This window comes from Henckelia pumila, chromosome 4, assembly GCF_033568475.1.
Source record: "Henckelia pumila isolate YLH828 chromosome 4, ASM3356847v2, whole genome shotgun sequence".
Taxonomy (NCBI): domain Eukaryota; kingdom Viridiplantae; phylum Streptophyta; class Magnoliopsida; order Lamiales; family Gesneriaceae; genus Henckelia; species Henckelia pumila.
In genome coordinates, this window is record NC_133123.1 from 890791 (window position 1) to 907890 (window position 17100).

General features: G+C 36.8%; 1 protein-coding gene and 1 pseudogene across 1 annotated transcript; one reads left to right on the forward strand and one right to left on the reverse strand.

Annotated features, from left to right (window-relative positions):
• The first annotated feature begins 2232 nt into the window (after positions 1 to 2232).
• On the forward strand, positions 2233 to 7332 carry LOC140867666 (endonuclease 4-like; annotated as a pseudogene).
• A 7681-nt stretch (positions 7333 to 15013) lies between these two features.
• Positions 15014 to 16453, reverse strand: LOC140867677 (uncharacterized). The gene is made up of 3 exons (XM_073272723.1): positions 16064 to 16453; positions 15722 to 15901; positions 15014 to 15565 (listed from the first exon to the last, which is right to left on the reverse strand). The coding sequence occupies exons 1-3, from the start codon at positions 16451 to 16453 to the stop codon at positions 15014 to 15016; spliced, it is 1122 nt and encodes a 373-aa protein (XP_073128824.1).
• Between the last annotated feature and the right edge of the window lie 647 nt (positions 16454 to 17100).

The window sequence follows — 17100 nt, forward strand, 5'->3', positions numbered from 1 at the left end:
TTTGGATGAAGTTCTCTGGTTAATGCGTTGGGTAATGAATTATCCGTTCCTTTGACATGCTGGATCTCGAATTGATAATGGTTCAATTCCAATTGCCATCTAATTAACCTTGTTGCATTTCTCCCTGCATTTCTTGATATTTTACTTGTCTTGAAATATGTTAAATTCATATTATCTGTTCTTACTAAAAATGGTTTAGAAATAAGATAAATTTCATAAGTTCTAATTGTAAATATTAAAGCCAATAATTCTTTTTCGTTTGAATGATAATTTAGTTGTGCACCTTGAAAAGTTCATGATGTATAATTACATAATTCTTCATTGTTTCTGGTAGCTGTTTTAGTAAGTTTTTCTAAATTTCTTTCTCCTATAAAGCTTTTAAACATGCTCCCCAGTATTCATCTGAAGCGTCTGTTTCAATTATTATTATATCTTTATTTGAAGAAAAATACAACTCAGGAAGATTACTAATTATTTTATTTTTAATAGTGTCAATATAATTAGTATATTCTTTAGACCATTTTCACTTATAGTCTTGTTTAAGTTTTGCCTGAAGAGATTTTCTAATTTCTGCAAGTTTCTTAATGTAATTTTTAGAATAAGTTAATAATCATAAGAATCTTTTTAATTGATCTTTATCCTTGATTTCACTAGAAAAATCATGAATTTTCTTAAGTATATGATGTTGTAAACAATGTTTTCCGTCTTCTATTTGTAGTCCTAAATAATTTATTTTTGTTTTAAACAATTGTGCTTTCTTTTCAGAAAGTATAATTCCATATTTATGACAAATATCTAATACAGTCATGAGGTCTTTATAATGTTGATCTAGTGTTTTTGAGTAAATTAATATGTCAGCTATGTAAACACAACAAAAATCTACATATGATTTAAAAGATTCATACATATATCTTTGAAAGATACCTGGTGCTTGTTTGAGTTCGAAAGGTAATACAGTCCATTGATATTGTCCTTTTAGACAACTGAATGTTGTAAGTAATTGTGTTTGTGGTTCTAGCTGAATTTGTCAGAATCCTGATTTACAATCTAAACTAGAGAAATATTTCATTCCTCCTATATAAGATAGTAAATCATTTTTGTTTGGGATGTAATATCCATCCATAATTGTTGCACTATTCATTTTTCGGTAATCAATTACCATTCTTTTCTTATCAGTATCTTTCTTACTGACATAAAAGGCTGGTGAAGAGTGTGGACTCTTGCTTGGAGTGATTATCTTAAGTTTTAGTAATTCTTGAACCTCTTTTTCGAATATTTTTACATCATCCATGTTACATCTTCTTGGTGTTTCACGAATTATGATATTAGGGTCTTTGAGTTTTATTGAAGCAATGAATTGTTTTCTTTTTTTAATTTTGTCCTGAGGATTTTCAGAACAAATATCATGAAATTTTTTTCATGATTTCGTTTTCAGGATTAATCGTTAAAATATTCTCTATTTTTAGTTCTATTGGATTTGTATTTTGTTTATGAAAATTCTTTGTAAATCCTTCATTTTCTACACGAAATGCTATTCGTATTTTAGGAATGTAAATCATTGATTATCCTTTGTTTAAAGTTATGTGATTTTCAAATTGTGTAAAAGGAAGATATTCTCTTAAAAAATTATTTCCTATTATAATGTCCATTCCTGATTCTATTTGGTATATAATGGGTATTACAAATTTTGTTTCCTCAATTTCTATTTTTAATTTTTTCGCTACTGTATCAAGTATGATTACTGATCCATCTCCTATTCGAACTTTTAATCCTTTATCGTATTTCTTCCAATAATGATTTGGAAGTATATGTTTGCTTCCTAAACACATACTTGCTCATGTATCAACATAAGCATGTATATGATATGGTTTATATTCTTTGATTTTAATTTGAATTTATATATATATACTATTTGGATTAGTTTTGTTTTTATTATCCATTCTCTCATATATATATATATTTTTTAAAATAAGGGTATATTGGGGATTTGTGGAAAAAGTTTCTTTCTTCAGGGACTAAAAACTAAGTTTTAATTAGGTAGAGATTTATAAATAAGTTGATTATAGGTTTAGGTATTTATAAGCAATTTACCCTTCTTTGAACTTAGAATAATAACTTTTAATTAAAATAAACTTTTAATTGATTAAAAAAAGAAAATGGAAGATATAGGTTTGAAGGTCGTTGAAATATGTTACATGTTACATCGCGTCTCCTTGCGTCTGGAAATTAGCTTGGGAATAGAGAGTAGTTGATTTGTTAGTTACTCCACAGGTTTAGGGTTCTTTGCCCCAGGTGAATTTACCGGTGTAGTATTATTAATTTTCTAATTAACATTTCTTTGTATTGAGGACTTAAATCTGACATATGCGTTCGTTATACGTGCCTGATGATGCACAGCAGTGAATATGACGGGCGGCGGGTTCGAGCTGCGGTGGAAACGAAGGATTATCAGTTTCTTGGTATTACTTCTACAAGTAAATGGTTGGGGAAAAGAAGGCCATTATGCTATTTGCAAGATCGCTGAGGTACATTATTAATTGTATGTTTTAGAACTTTTTTATTTGCCTGTGAGATCTTGACGTGTTAAAGTATGGATTTTGGTTGTTAAGGTTTGTTTACTGGAGTTTGATTCTTCGTTTTAAAGGCCATTGGTTTTTGTAGAGTTTTTTTTACAGAAGATGCTTTGACTGCTGTCAAATCCTTGCTCCCGGAGCGTGCTGAAGCCTGAAGGTGATCTAGCTTCTGTTTTCTCCTGGCCAGATGAGGTCCGGCGTGACCCCCATTATGGTTGGAGTAGTCATTTGCATTACGTGAATACTCCTGACTCCGTATGCAACTATGAGTATGCCAGTTACGCATATTTCTTTTGCTCAAACTTTTATTCCTTACACATCTTTATACATCTTGCCTTTGATTTTCATATTAAGCATTTTCATAAAAGATCGGATGTCTGTGTCAGATACTTAATTCTGTTTGTTATACTTGTGCAATGATCATTTCATAATTAATCACAGGGGATTGCCATAAAGATAGATGTGTCACTCAGGGACGGAACCAGAGTTATGTAGTAGGGAGGGCTAAATTTTTATGTTTTTATTGTTAAACAGGTTAACAAGTTCTTTACATTGCATTAATATTTAATACTATTAAATTATATATCTTATATTTCCTAATTATATATATTTTTAAAAAAAACAATTTTGTAAAAATTTGACTGCGTGATTAGAAATTTATTTTTGATTTTTAATTTGCTTGAATTAATAGTTTATTATATATTATCCAAATGTACCAATTGTCTTGCAATTTTCTATTAGTATTTTTCAAAGAAGAAAATTGAAAAAATATAAACAAACTCCCCTGCAAATCCATAAGTTACGAAAAAATAAAACTAAAAAACGCACTAAATTTTGAACTCAAGATTACATTTTCATAGCCAAAATATTTCGTAAACATGCTAAGAAGCATTAAGCCTAATAAATGTAGTGAAGATTTGGGTTGTACTATAAAAATTATATTAAGCTCAATACATATACAAATATACATATACATGTGAGGGGTTAAGGGTGTGGGCTAGACTGGGCTGCCCAGCCTAGCCCACACAATGGGTCCGTCTCTGGTGTCACTGGAGCAATTTACAACTACACAATGCAGCTTATGTCAAGGCACAATAACTATTCAGATTCAACAACAATTAAGTGTAAGCATGAAGTGCAAACTTATTGACTACCTAGAGGAACTTGGTATCTAATTGCTTCAATGACAGACAACTTGACAGAGGCACTTATGTTCCTATCACATTTTATTGGCGATGTCCATCAGGTTAGCCAATTTTATTCAAACATTCCAATTTGCTATGACATATGCATGCTAGTTGTAACTTGCATCTCATGTATCGTACCTACTTTCCACTTTTTCACTGAAAAAGATTAATTACAGAAGAGTTTTTTTTTTTTTTAAAAAAAAAAAAAAATCTAATTACAGAAGAGTTAAAAGTCATCTGTTTTGTTATTTCCTCCCCCTCGTCTTTTGTTTGGGAGATTGGGAATTTACCCGTTTGGTTGGTTTAGATTGTAATGAACTCTGAATCTTAATAATATTACAATCTTCTGTTTCAAAAAAAAAAGTCATCTGCTTTGTCTAAAAAATTTTGTATTGGATGGCAGCCATTGCATGTTGGTTTTAAAGGAGATGAAGGTGGAAACACAATTATCGTGCGTTGGTACCAGAGGAAAACAAATTTACACCATGTGAGTGACATGATGTTATGGCATCAGATATCAGAAAATTTTCTGTATATTTCATACTTTTTCCTCAGATTGGCTCTAAAGGAGTCAATTAATCAAATTTAAAGATTAATTACAGCAGTCAGCGAATGTTATATACTTAAGGTCTAAGAAAATGGGATGCCCGGCATGTCACGCCCCGAAACCGAGACGTGCCACCGAAGTTGTTTCAAATTCACAAAAATTATAAAACAACCAGCCTCGTAGTACAGTATAGACCAAACCAGTCTATTATCATAAATAAATTCCAAAATATCGTCTTTACAACTCGATAAATCCAAAATAACAAAACTAACAAACTCGCGAAAGCGTCTAAAAACTTAATATCAAAATATTAATGCAAAAATCCTAAAATAAACATAACGAAATTAAATCTTAAAATTCTTCTATCACCATCCCCAAAACATATCTTGTTCACGAACTTCTACATCATCATCTTCATCATCTGGGAGGGAAAAGTAAGGGGTGAGTGTTTTGGGAAACACTCAGCAAGTAGGGGCCATTCGAGACATATACCAAATATATGCATAACATAAAATAATAATCGTGAACATGAACATCAACATAAACATAACTCAATACTTGGGCCATCGGGCCATAACATCATCATGATACATAAACTTTCAACACATGAACATAAGCACTGAAATTCATCTCCTTTCCATGATTTACTGTCTCCTATATGTTAATCCTCTAAGGAGCGAGGCCATGTCCAATATGTTAATCCTCTATAGAGTGAGGTCATACAACGGTTACAATCCCACCGTATAAGGGTCATATCATTATCATATCTATTCGAATCATAACAGTGCTTGACAACATGCATGACATAACATGAACCAACATGACACGAATAAAAGACACATGCTCGAACGAATTTCGAAAACCAAAATACCATGACTCATCAATAAATATTTTTAAAATCACAACAAGAAATATACATATAAAAGCCCACTTACATTTGCTGCGAGTATCAAATATTCCAATAGGCGAAGCTTTGACCGAAAGTATTACAGGAGCAAAATCTCAAAAATTCAGAATTGAACTTTCGGCAATGAGTTAGGATAGTTTCTGAAGGTTTTATTTCCCAAACTCTCAAGCACTAACCTTCGAAATTAAAAGAAAAACTTTGACAGATTAATGGCATACTCACGACTCTCAATAAAAGAAAGTGGACAATTTCTAGGAGTACCTTTCCACCTCAAGTCTCGAATTTAAGGCAGACTAGATGACAAGTATTAACAAGACTTGTCTTCCCAATTCCCTAGGCAAAATTCCCACGTGATAATAAAAGAGAAAGTTGGAGAAATCTTTGACTCCACTTCTTGAAAATATTGGAAGAAAAATTGGTAGCCTTTGACTTCAAATTATGGAGAAAATAGCACTTTCTGAATGTGACTCGGAGAGCTAAAGAGGCCGCTCCTTTGCACTTAAATAGGAGACTACAAATCGTCCAAATAAAAGAGGAAGATCTGCCTTGATTTCAAAACTTTGGAGAAGGAAAATCTTACATATTCATTCCTTGATTTAATTTCTGAAATTATAATGATTGTGTCCAAATTTCAGCCATTATCTTGTCATCACAAAAAGGAAAGATTTTTTTTTTTATTTTCATGCTGAGAGTTTATTCCTTAATAAATAAACTTGGAGACCAAGTTTCGGGTTTCACACGGCACCATTTCAGAAAGTCTAAAAAAATGGCTAATCTGTCCTTTTTCCGTAACTTTTTTTAGTGGCAGATGCAATAATTGTTTAAGTTCTTTCAAGTGATGGTATTTTGACTATATTAAGAAAGAGATGAAGATGTGAAGGTCGAATGATTTTTGTAGTTCAGAATGTTTTACACCTATCTCCATTCCTGAAACGAACAAATATTTCTTTAGTTCGATAAGTTCATAAAACGTGTCAATTTGATCGATATGCGCGTATGCTCGTTTATTATGTTCATGTTATTTCAGGTGTGGGATGATATGATAATTGAATCTGCCTTAAAGAAATTTTACAACTCTGAACTCTCTACAATGATTCAATCAATTCAGAGCAACATCACGGTATATTCATGAGATTCTCTATTTTGTCATGACAGATACTTTCTAGTGCTCAATATTGCTGCAAGAAACATACCTTGTTAATTTCTATGTCGTTCCTTTAATCTAATCAGACTCTTTAATTTTTCTCGTCTAACTGGAGAATAGGATGGATATTTTGATGATGAATCATCTAGGCAGAATTGCAATGAGACAGTTTGTCTAGATACGTTGAGTACCATACACTTGACTACCTCGCCTTCCTGTCCCTCAATCCCTTTTTTTTGTCTGCCTTTATGACATGTTTTTTTATCCCACTTCATATTGTATCGCTCCTATTGCAGTTATGCTTCTGAAAGCATCCATTTAGCATGTAAATTTGCATACAGAAACGCCACTCCTGGAACCACCTTAGAAGGTACAGATCCTTATTTTTGTTTCTTGTTGATTTGTTTTTCGGATACATCTCAATTGACTTGTAGTCTTCATTGGTTTTATTTAGATAAATAGTAAACCACTACTTGATCTTTTAAAAGGACTCCAACATCTTTGTACTTTACAGAGAAATTGCCACCATATAAGAATCCTGAACTTCTATCATGGACCGACTTAGAATGGTAAATCTATAATCCCGTGTTTGTTTGTGTTTCCATTTTGAGCAGATGAATACTTCCTCAGCCGACTGCCAGTTGTTAAGACGAGACTGACTCAAAGTGGGGTTCGTTTGGCATCTCTTCTCAGCGGTATTTTCTCATCTTCGGCACATATATTAGTCGCAAAAGAATGAATCTCTCTGGGTGATAGAGATGAATTGCATCTTTCCATTTGTCACAGAAGAAAGTTCACATTTATTTAGCAACCTTCAGGCCTTGGACATCCCTGAAGTCAGCATTTGTTGTAAACTATTCGCCAAACTTTCCTTTATATCATTTTATAAATGAGTAAAATGTATTTAGGTACACGAACTATTGATAAAATGTCATATTGATACACGAATTATTGAAAATGGCTTAATTGGTACATGATCCAAATAAAAGGTCAATTTTATCCTTAATATGAATTAATATTATATTAATTAGTTTTAAAATATCATATTTATTAAAAATTAATATATATATATATATATTAATGAAACCACAAACTCAATAAATAAATCATATGCATGTAGGACTAAAAATACTCATTAATAAATTATTTATATTTTAAAATTTAAATAATTTATTAATGAATTATTTATATTTTTAAAATATAAATAATATATAATGAAATGATATTTTTTTCTATCAATGTAAATAATTATCCATTTAAAAAAATTTATATAAATTATATTCTGATTCTGCATGCACGGACCCTGTACATGGGTCCGTGCATTAAACTGGAACTCCGATTTTTTTACGAAGATGCACGGACCCTTATCCGGACCCATACATGGGGTACGTGCATACCTCTCTTTCAGCGCGCAGTTTTGTTGAAAAAATCATATCTCGAGTTCTAGCCGTCGGATTGAGCCAAAATTTGGACAACAGCTTCAAAACATCTTGAAATTGATTTTGAATGGTGAAGATCGGATTTGAATCTTTCTAGAATTAAAAATAGAATTTTGACCAGTATTGCTCCGTAATTCATGCATGCGGCTCTTTTCTTGCTCCAAAAATCATGATTTTTTCAATATTTCTACAAAAATAAATCCGAAGAGTAAAATTCACACACATGCAATAAATCATGAATAAACCTTATAAAAACTATGAATGCATGCAAAATAAATATAAAAACAACACCAAATATGCACACTTATCATAAGAAAACAAAAATATTTATACTATTGCAAAGGACCATTTTCAGTATAAAAATAAAAAAATAAAAAAAGGTTGTCCAACAAAGAACCAAAGAATAAAAGTATAAAAATGAAAATAATTAATAAAGCAACATTAAAACTATGGAAAACAAAAAAATTGTGAAAGAAAATAATGGTTATATAAAGGAATAAAAGACGTAGAAATGTAATGCATTATCTATTTTTTTTCACATAACCTTTAGTGATAAAATAATTTTTTAATGATATGTATTTTTATATCTTTTATTAAATTTTATTTTATTAAATACGTCATTACATCAAATTATATATTTTTCTCAATGTTTAAGTTATACAAAATTATAATATTTATTATAATCATGGTTTGCAACAACTATAAATTTAATTAGATTTGTAACACATAAAATATTGAACAAAGATTGTTCGCACTAATTTTATAATACATGTTGTATATATTATATTATATTATATTTTACTATTGACTAAATATCATGAAAATCATTACTTAATATTCTTATCTCATTTATTCAACAACACTTAGCGATAATAAAAAGTGTTACTACGTGCGATGCACGTGACTTTTACTAGTTTAAATAAATATATAAATAAAATTATTAATTTAAAAAAATTGCTTTTTTTGTCGTTTTGGTTTTGAAATATGTAATTCGAAACCGAACGAAATAAATTTTAGTTTCAACATCTATATCCGAATTTCAAAATTTGATTTTCATTTCGGTTCGGTGTTTTGTTTTTTCTTATTGGATTTACGACTTTTTAAATTTTATTCAAAGTTTGAACACCCTTACTATCAATGAAATCATAATTAAAATAACAATTTCTATTTCTGATATTAATTAGGAAATAGGAAAACCTTCGTTTTCGTAATCCCCATCTTGGAAAATTGTTTTTAATATATAATAAAACCTAGACGAAGCTCCAGCTGACCAACCACTGACTAGCCCCTCCTGGATCCACCCTCCTCGTCTAATCGCAAACCTGCCCCATGGAATAGGATGTCCAGAAAATAAAGAGTACGAGACGTGAGCATAAAATGCTCAGTACGATAGTATGAGTATACATGCATGCAAAGTGAACTCCCTATAGACTCGAGGTCAAGGATCAGATAACAGAAACAGACCGGGCCCTGGTATGTAGCACGTTGTGCCATCGCTTTAGGAGGTGGCTCCCATACCGAGATAACCGTGGATACGCCGGACCCAAATCGATGGAAGTCCATCCACTAATAGGATAGGGTACAACCCTACTAACAGACATCTCGAAAGAGATACAGCAAGATGCAAATGAATGCAGCATAATATCATGACATATTTCAATTTTGTCAAGATACATATAAATGGCTTCTTGTTCTTTATCTTTTTCATTTTTCTAGCAAAAAAAAAAACCCATAAATGTCACCACGCCATATATATACAATCAGCCATCAACCATTTTGACTAAACAAACTTCGAATCCATTACTAATTTACCATATCTATGTAGAAGCTTATGTCTTTAACATTCTCTATAAATGTCACCACGTACGCCATATATACACAATAATTTTCTCTACAAATTACATGTATCCGACGCAGAACATGAAGCTGATTGGGTGGCTCTCATCATATGTTATAATATATTAGAACATGCTCAAAATCAAAATCAAAGCTACGTAGCAACCAGAATGGGGAGATTGTACAACGCGATGAAACTCCTGAAGCCGACAATGATGATGGTGTTACTGCAAATTGCTTCAACCGTTGTGAACCTGTTGTACAGAATGGAAACCAATGACGGAATGCACATTCGAGTTCTTGTCGCCTATCGTCTCATTTTCGCGGCCTCCACTATTGTTCCCATCACCCTTATCTTTGAAAGGTGGGTTGCATTAATTGCAGGAAAAAAAATATTTGAAAGGAAATTTTTCAAGTCAATTTTGGCCTATTTTTCCTATAATTAATTTAAGATTTATACAAATAATTATATATGCATTAATATTTCAATCTCAAAATCACAAAAGCAAATTATATAACTGGATCGACCAACCGTATTACAGAGATGAATCTACTTAATGCAACCCACCTTTCAAAGATAAGGGCGATCGGAAAAATAGTGGAGGCCGCGAAAATGAGACGATAAGCGACAAGAACTCGAATGTGCATGTTGTCATTGGTTGCCATTCTGTACAACAGGTTGACAACGGTTGCAGCAATTTGCAGTACGTAGCACCATCATCATTGTCGGCTTCAGGAGTTGCATCGCGTTGTACAATCGCCTTATTCTGGTTGCTACGTAGCTTTGATTTTGATTTTGAGCAGATTCTAATATATTATAACATATGATGAGAGCCACCCAATCAAATTCATGTTCTGTGTCGGATACAAGTAATTTGTAGAGAAAACTATTGTGTATATATGGCGTACGTGGTGACATTTAAAGAGAATGTTAGAGACATAAGCTTCTACATAGATATGTGATGATGTCGTAATTTTACCTTGGGTTCGGTCTGGTAGAATGGATCCTTCAAATCCTTAATGAAGCAGGTCGGGTCGGGTATGACGAAACTGCACAAGCAACAGCTAGGTCAAAGGGACGCCGAAAGTGTTTTCGGCGTAACCCCTCCGATGCCTAAGTCAGTATCTTGAAGGCAGAGGGTATGATTAATGCGAAAACTAAAAGATATGAATATGTGAATGTCAAGTGAGTAATGAATAATGAATAATACCTGTATTTATAGTAAAAATAGAATAAGTTACCTAGTCGAATTATAACATGTTAGGGAGTAGGACTCCTCACTCATTGGTCCCTTTGTAAGCTTATCTCTATCTCATAAATATTTGATAAGATCTAAGCTTATCTCGTATATATCAAAATCCCACTTGAATTAGAAAAAGATTGTACATGGCCCATTAAAGCATAACCTAGCTCGGCCCCTTATGACCAGCCCAGGTCATGACAAAGCCCAACATAGCTTTGGACTGGACTGGACCCTACCACCTTGGGCTATGCTAGGTAAACCCATTATAAACGGGCTCGGGTGGAAATATTTTATCGAGGTAACAATAGTACCTCCCTAACTGGTCTAAAAGAAGAATGAGTTTAGACCAATTACTCAGTCCTGACCCCGTTCTATACAGGCTTTGTACAGACAGCCCAGAATTGAATCCACGAGATGTGTTTCTTTGAACGGTCCAGATCAAGATCCGCGTGATGTGCTTTTAATGGACGGCTCAGATGTCTCAGGACGGTTCATCTATCGAAGCCAAAAACCTTGACTTGTCCCGTCCCGAGCCGTAGATCCAGTAAAAAATCAACGGTCCAGATCGATTCACCACCTCTATATATATACTAGGCGGTAAAAATTTATTTTTTCACCTTTCACTCTCGTACTGTTACGCTGCAAAAATTTCAAGAGCCCTCCCGACCTGGACTGCGCAATCCTGAGCTGCCTTTATCGTTTGTGTCAATCCCGGGCTACAACTCTCTCACCTGTAAGTCCTACCGTCCTTATACTAGGTTGATTAATATGTCCTCCCCAGACGAGACTTCTGTTCGGGAAATAGTAGCCTTTTTTGAAGCATCCAATTCTCCTTCTAACAACCCCGAGCCCTCCGATTCCAATAATCCAAGCTCAGAGCTGGATCTGTCGGAGACTCGTATAGAAAAATTAAAGCGATTGCACAAACTCAGGTCGGATAAAGCCCGATTATCTGCCAAAGGGAAACAATGGTATGAAGTCCTAGCCTCCCATCTAAGTCCAGACCTAGGTCCCCTCATCAGGGAGAAATCGGGAATGCCCGATACCTATGATCTTATAATCCCGGGCCGTAAAGACCGGGCTCACAGACCCCCTCCTAATTTCTTGAGCTTCAGCCTAGATCAAATCAAGATGGGTTTAAGATTTCCAGTCCCGAACTGCATTTCCTACTTATGTCAATACTTTTGTGTGTGCCCGAGTCAATTATCCCCGAACTCTTTTAGTTCAATTCTATCATTAGGTGTACTTTTCTGTTTCTTCCGAATTCCCTTAGACATAGGAAATTTCATTTACTTCTTGCAAATTAAGAAAACCGCCCCGGGCCGCTTCTATATTTCCATGCGACCCGAATACCCCTTTCTGAAGGGTAAGCCTAGCTCCCACAAAGGCTGGACAAACAGATACTTTTTTGTCAACCCCAACCAGCCATGGGAATGCCGGTCTAACTGGGCTATGAACTTTACCAGTCCTGAACTGCCAGCTTTACCTACTCACAACTTTACCAATTTTATCAATACCATGTCTGCGCAAACTTTTGATATTGAGAGCCTGATTGAGGAGGATCTGCTCTGTCATTATGGCTTCAGTGGGAAGGGAGTAGAGATCCAAGGGGATGTAGGTAGTACCCTTGTACCCGTGCTATCCTTATCTTAGACTGATTCCCCTTATGCCTTTGATTTACCGTATTTTTATATATGTATACATTTTTTTATTTTTAGACGACAGGATCAAATCTGCCGCTATGCCTGCCAACTTCAGAGTTGCACTGAAGAACTTGAAGAGGAAGAAAACAGAGGACAGTGAGGCCAGAACTCATCCCGAACCTCCTCCCCCTGAACAGTCAAAAAAGAAAGCTTCCAAACCAAGGAAAAGCCCAGCGCCAATCTTCCCGAGCTTGAACAGCCGTCCCTTGTTTCCTCGTCCCGAGCCCGTGGCAAAGAACCCATAATAGAGTTCGGGTCCCTACCTGACGCTGAACCTCAGGGAATGCCAGATCAGCCCGGGGTTCCAGAGATGTCATTTTTCTCGAAGCCCGACCCCCAAGGGTGCCTAGGCATAATGCAGAACCTGATTTCTCGTTCTGATTTAAAAATCCTTCAAGGAGTGCCTACCTTGGAGGCTGAACAGAACTTCGCTCTTGCATCCCTGCAGGTATATTGCATTTTTCGATCTTACCTTGTATACGGAGCTGTCATGTACCGAGCTGGGTTTTAACCTTCATGTTTTCACAGGCTCTAGCTTGGGGAGGGGAGATCACCAGCCGAGCTTTCAAAGACCGGGAGGAACACAACCTGAACCAGGAGGCCTTTGTTGCTCGGATTTCTGAGCTCACACGAAAAACCCGGGAAATGAAGGCTGATCATGATGAAAAGGTGACCGAGATGAGGGTGGAGATTGAATCCATACGGGATGCTCTGGAGGCTGCTCATAAAAAACTGCCGAGCTGGAAGTGGACAAGATTGAACTAAAGAACCAAGTACGGGCCCTGACTCGGGAACTTGAGGCTGCGAAGGAGGTCGGGAAAAGAGAATTCTTGAATTCCGCTGATTTTGCTAACGCCGTAGCTGAGAAGGCAGCTACTTTTTTTGACGAGGGTTTTAAGGGGTGCTTAGCCCAGTTCAGGGCTAATGGGTATTCAGAGACCGAGCACCCCGCCCTTTTCCTGGACTGTTCCAAGGCCCTAGATGACATGCCTGATGAGGACTCCGAGGAGGCCGGGCCGGAGAGAACAACAAGTCCCGGCCAAAACTCAAGGCCACAGGATGCCCCCACCCCTTGATTATTTCTTCTTCCTGCTCTGAATTGTCTAAAAACATGATATGAATGATACCCTGCGTGGTCATCGATTTTTGTTATTGCCCAGGTCGGGCTGATACATTGTTGCTATGAATGAACGTTTATTTCTTATTCTATTTTTAGTTCGGGTTTCTTTAAAAAATGCGAGAAATTTTACCAAGTCCGACTATTTTAAGGCCCCGATCTGCGTGTGCCCGGACTGTTTTAATAACTGAAACCAAACTTATCATGAAAGTTTATAAGATCCCGACCTATATGTACCCGGACTGGTTTAATAACTGAAGCCAGACTTATGAGTTTTATAAAGCCCGACCTATATGTGCCCGAACTGACTTAATAACAGAACAAACATGCAAGTTTATAAAGTCCCGACTTATATATGCCCGAACTGACTTAATTACGGCACGACGATAATGAATTTGTTCAACCTTAATTCAGCCCTTGAGATCGATCCATATTTAAACTTTTAAGTTCTAAGTACCGTTAATGGAAATTGTTTTAATGCTAGACCTGCTTACTACCGAAGTAGTTGATGTGCTGGACCTGCTCAGCTATTAAGCTCTAATACTGATATGGGTTTTAAGTTCCAGACCTGCCTGGGCTTTGAGACCACTGATGTGGATTTTGAGTTCCAGACCTGCCTGGGCTTTGAGACCACTGATGTGGATTTTGAGTGCCAGACCTGCCTGGGCTTTTGAGACCACTGATGTGGATTTTGAGTGCCAGACCTGCCTGGGCTTTGAGACCACTGATGTGGATTTTGAGTGCCAGACCTGCCTGGGCTTTGAGACCACTGATGTGGATTTTGAGTGCCAGACCTGCCTGGGCTTTGAGACCACTGATGTGGATTTTGAGTGCCAGACCTGCCTGGGCTTTTGAGACCACTGATGTGGATTTTGAGTGCCAGACCTGCCTGGGCTTTGAGACCACTGATGTGGATTTTAAGTGCCAGACCTGCCTGGGCTTTGAGACCACTGATGTGGATTTTTAGTGCCAGACCTGCCTGGGCTTTGAGACCACTGATGTGGATTTTGAGTGCCAGACCTGCCTGGGCTTTTGAGACCACTGATGTGGATTTTGAGTGCCAGACCTGCCTGGGCTTTGAGACCACTGATGTGGATTTTGAGTGCCAGACCTGCCTGGGCTTTTGCAAGGTATGTTTCTCAAGAAATTGTTTTATAAAAACAGACCAAAACTTTTCAGCGCCATATTTCCAAAATAAAATTGACACTAGACAGGAATGATCCTAATGTAAACAAGAAAACTTCAAAAATATAAATAACTGGTTAAGTGCCAGTTTAGTGAAAAATAGATAACATGATGAGGCCCGAACTGAGCTGTTAGGGATAATATTTTTTCAAGTGCTGAGCGTTCCATGGCCTTTTTCCCTTTTTACCTTGAGCATCTTCCAAGTAATATGCGGCTACTCCGGCTTTTCCTATCACTTTGAATGGGCCTTCATACTTGGCTTCTAACTTTCCTCGTTCCCCTTGATGTTGTATTTTTCGCATAACCAGGTCTCCCTCTTGGAAAACCTTGGGGTATACTCTTTTGTTGTATGCTTGGGTCATTCGTTTGCGATAGGCCGCTAGCCTAATTGCGGCTCGGGACCTGTTTTCTTCGAGTAAATCTAGATCCATTGCTCGTAATTCTTGATTGTTTTCCCCATATGCCATGATTCTTGCACTCTCTTGCCCTATCTCTGCTGGGAGCACAGCTTCAGTCCCGTATACCATGCTGAAAGGGGTTTCACCTGTACCGGACCGAGTTGTAGTTCGATAGGACCACAATACGGAAGGGAGCTCATCTGCCCACTTGCCCTTAGCCGCATCCAGTCGTGTCTTGAGAGCTTGGACTATCGTTCTATTGGTAACTTTGACCTGTCCATTCCCCTGTGGATACGCGACAGAGGTGAAAACCTATTCAATCTTCATTTCTTGACACCATGCTCGGACTTTAGATCCACAGAACTGTCGCCCATTGTCTGATACTAGCCTGCGAGGGATCCCAAAGCGACATACTATATTTTTCCATAAAAAATTGAGCACTTCGTTCTTCGTAATCTTCGCAAGGGGTTCGGCCTCCACCCATTTGGAAAAGTAATCGACTGCGACCAACAAAAATTTCCTTTGTCCTGTGCTAACAGGGAATGGCCCTACTATGTCCATCCCCCATTGGTCAAAAGGGCAAGCAGCCACCACTGCCTTCATGTATTCTGCAGGTCTCCACTGTAGGTTAGCGTGTCTTTGGCAATTATAGCACGAATGAACCAGATCTGAGGAGTCTTTGCGCATAGTAGGCCAAAAGAAACCAGCAAGAAGAGCTTTGCGAGCTAGGGCAAGACTGCCCAGGTGACTTCCGCAAGACCCTTCATGAATTTCTCATAATACGTAATTTGCCTCGTCAGGGCCTAAACACTTTAACAAGGGCTGAGAGAAAGATCTCTTGAACAAAATTTGATCGATCATGACGAAGCGAAGAGCCCTTCTTTTTACTTCCTTGGCCTTTTTGTTATCATTTGGTAATTCCTTCTTAGTCAGATATGTGTGTATGTCATATCTCCAATCCCCTTCTGGTACTTGAGTTAGCATATCATCAAGAGTTTCCAACTGAGACACAAGTTCCCGACCTGCAATAATGGGATCAGGCCGATCATTCAATGCACTAGCTAGGCGAGCCAAATGGTCGGCCTTGATGTTCTCAGCTCGGGAGATGAGCTCTAAATTCAGCTCGGTGAATCCTTCCTTAGCTGTGTCTAATGCCTTAACATATTTCCTCATTTTATCATCTTTGATCTCAAACCTTCCGTTGCTCTGCTGAATAGCTAGTTGGGAATCGGAATATAGAGTAGCCCGGGAGATACCCAAATTTCGTGCTGCCTTAAGTCCGAGTAGCAATACCTCATATTCTGCTTCATTGTTAGAGGCTCTGAAGTCCAATCTGATTGATATATTAGTTTCTTCACCCCAAGGTGAGATGATCACGATTCCAGCTCCGCTCCCTGACTGACATGATGACCCATCTACAAAAATCTTCCATAGCTCTTTTTGTTCTAGCTGGACTGTCTCTGCCAAGAAGTCAGCCAGGGCTTGAGCTTTTATAGCTGTCCGAGGTTCAAACTTGAGATCGTACTCACTCAATTCTGTGATCCATCTGACCAGTCTACCTGATGCATCTGGATTAGTTGCAATTTTTTCCAGGACGCTATTGGTGAGCACGGTGATGGGATGTGACAGAAAGTAAGGCCGTAATTTTTTTGCGGTGATTACCAGAGCTAAGGCAAGTTTTTCTTGGGTTAAATAATTGAGCTCGGCTCCCTTCAAGACATGACTCACAAAATAAACAGGCTGATGATTTGCCCCGTCCTTCTTGACCAGGACTGAACTGGCTGCTCGGGGTGTGACTGCCAGATATAGGAACAACTCTT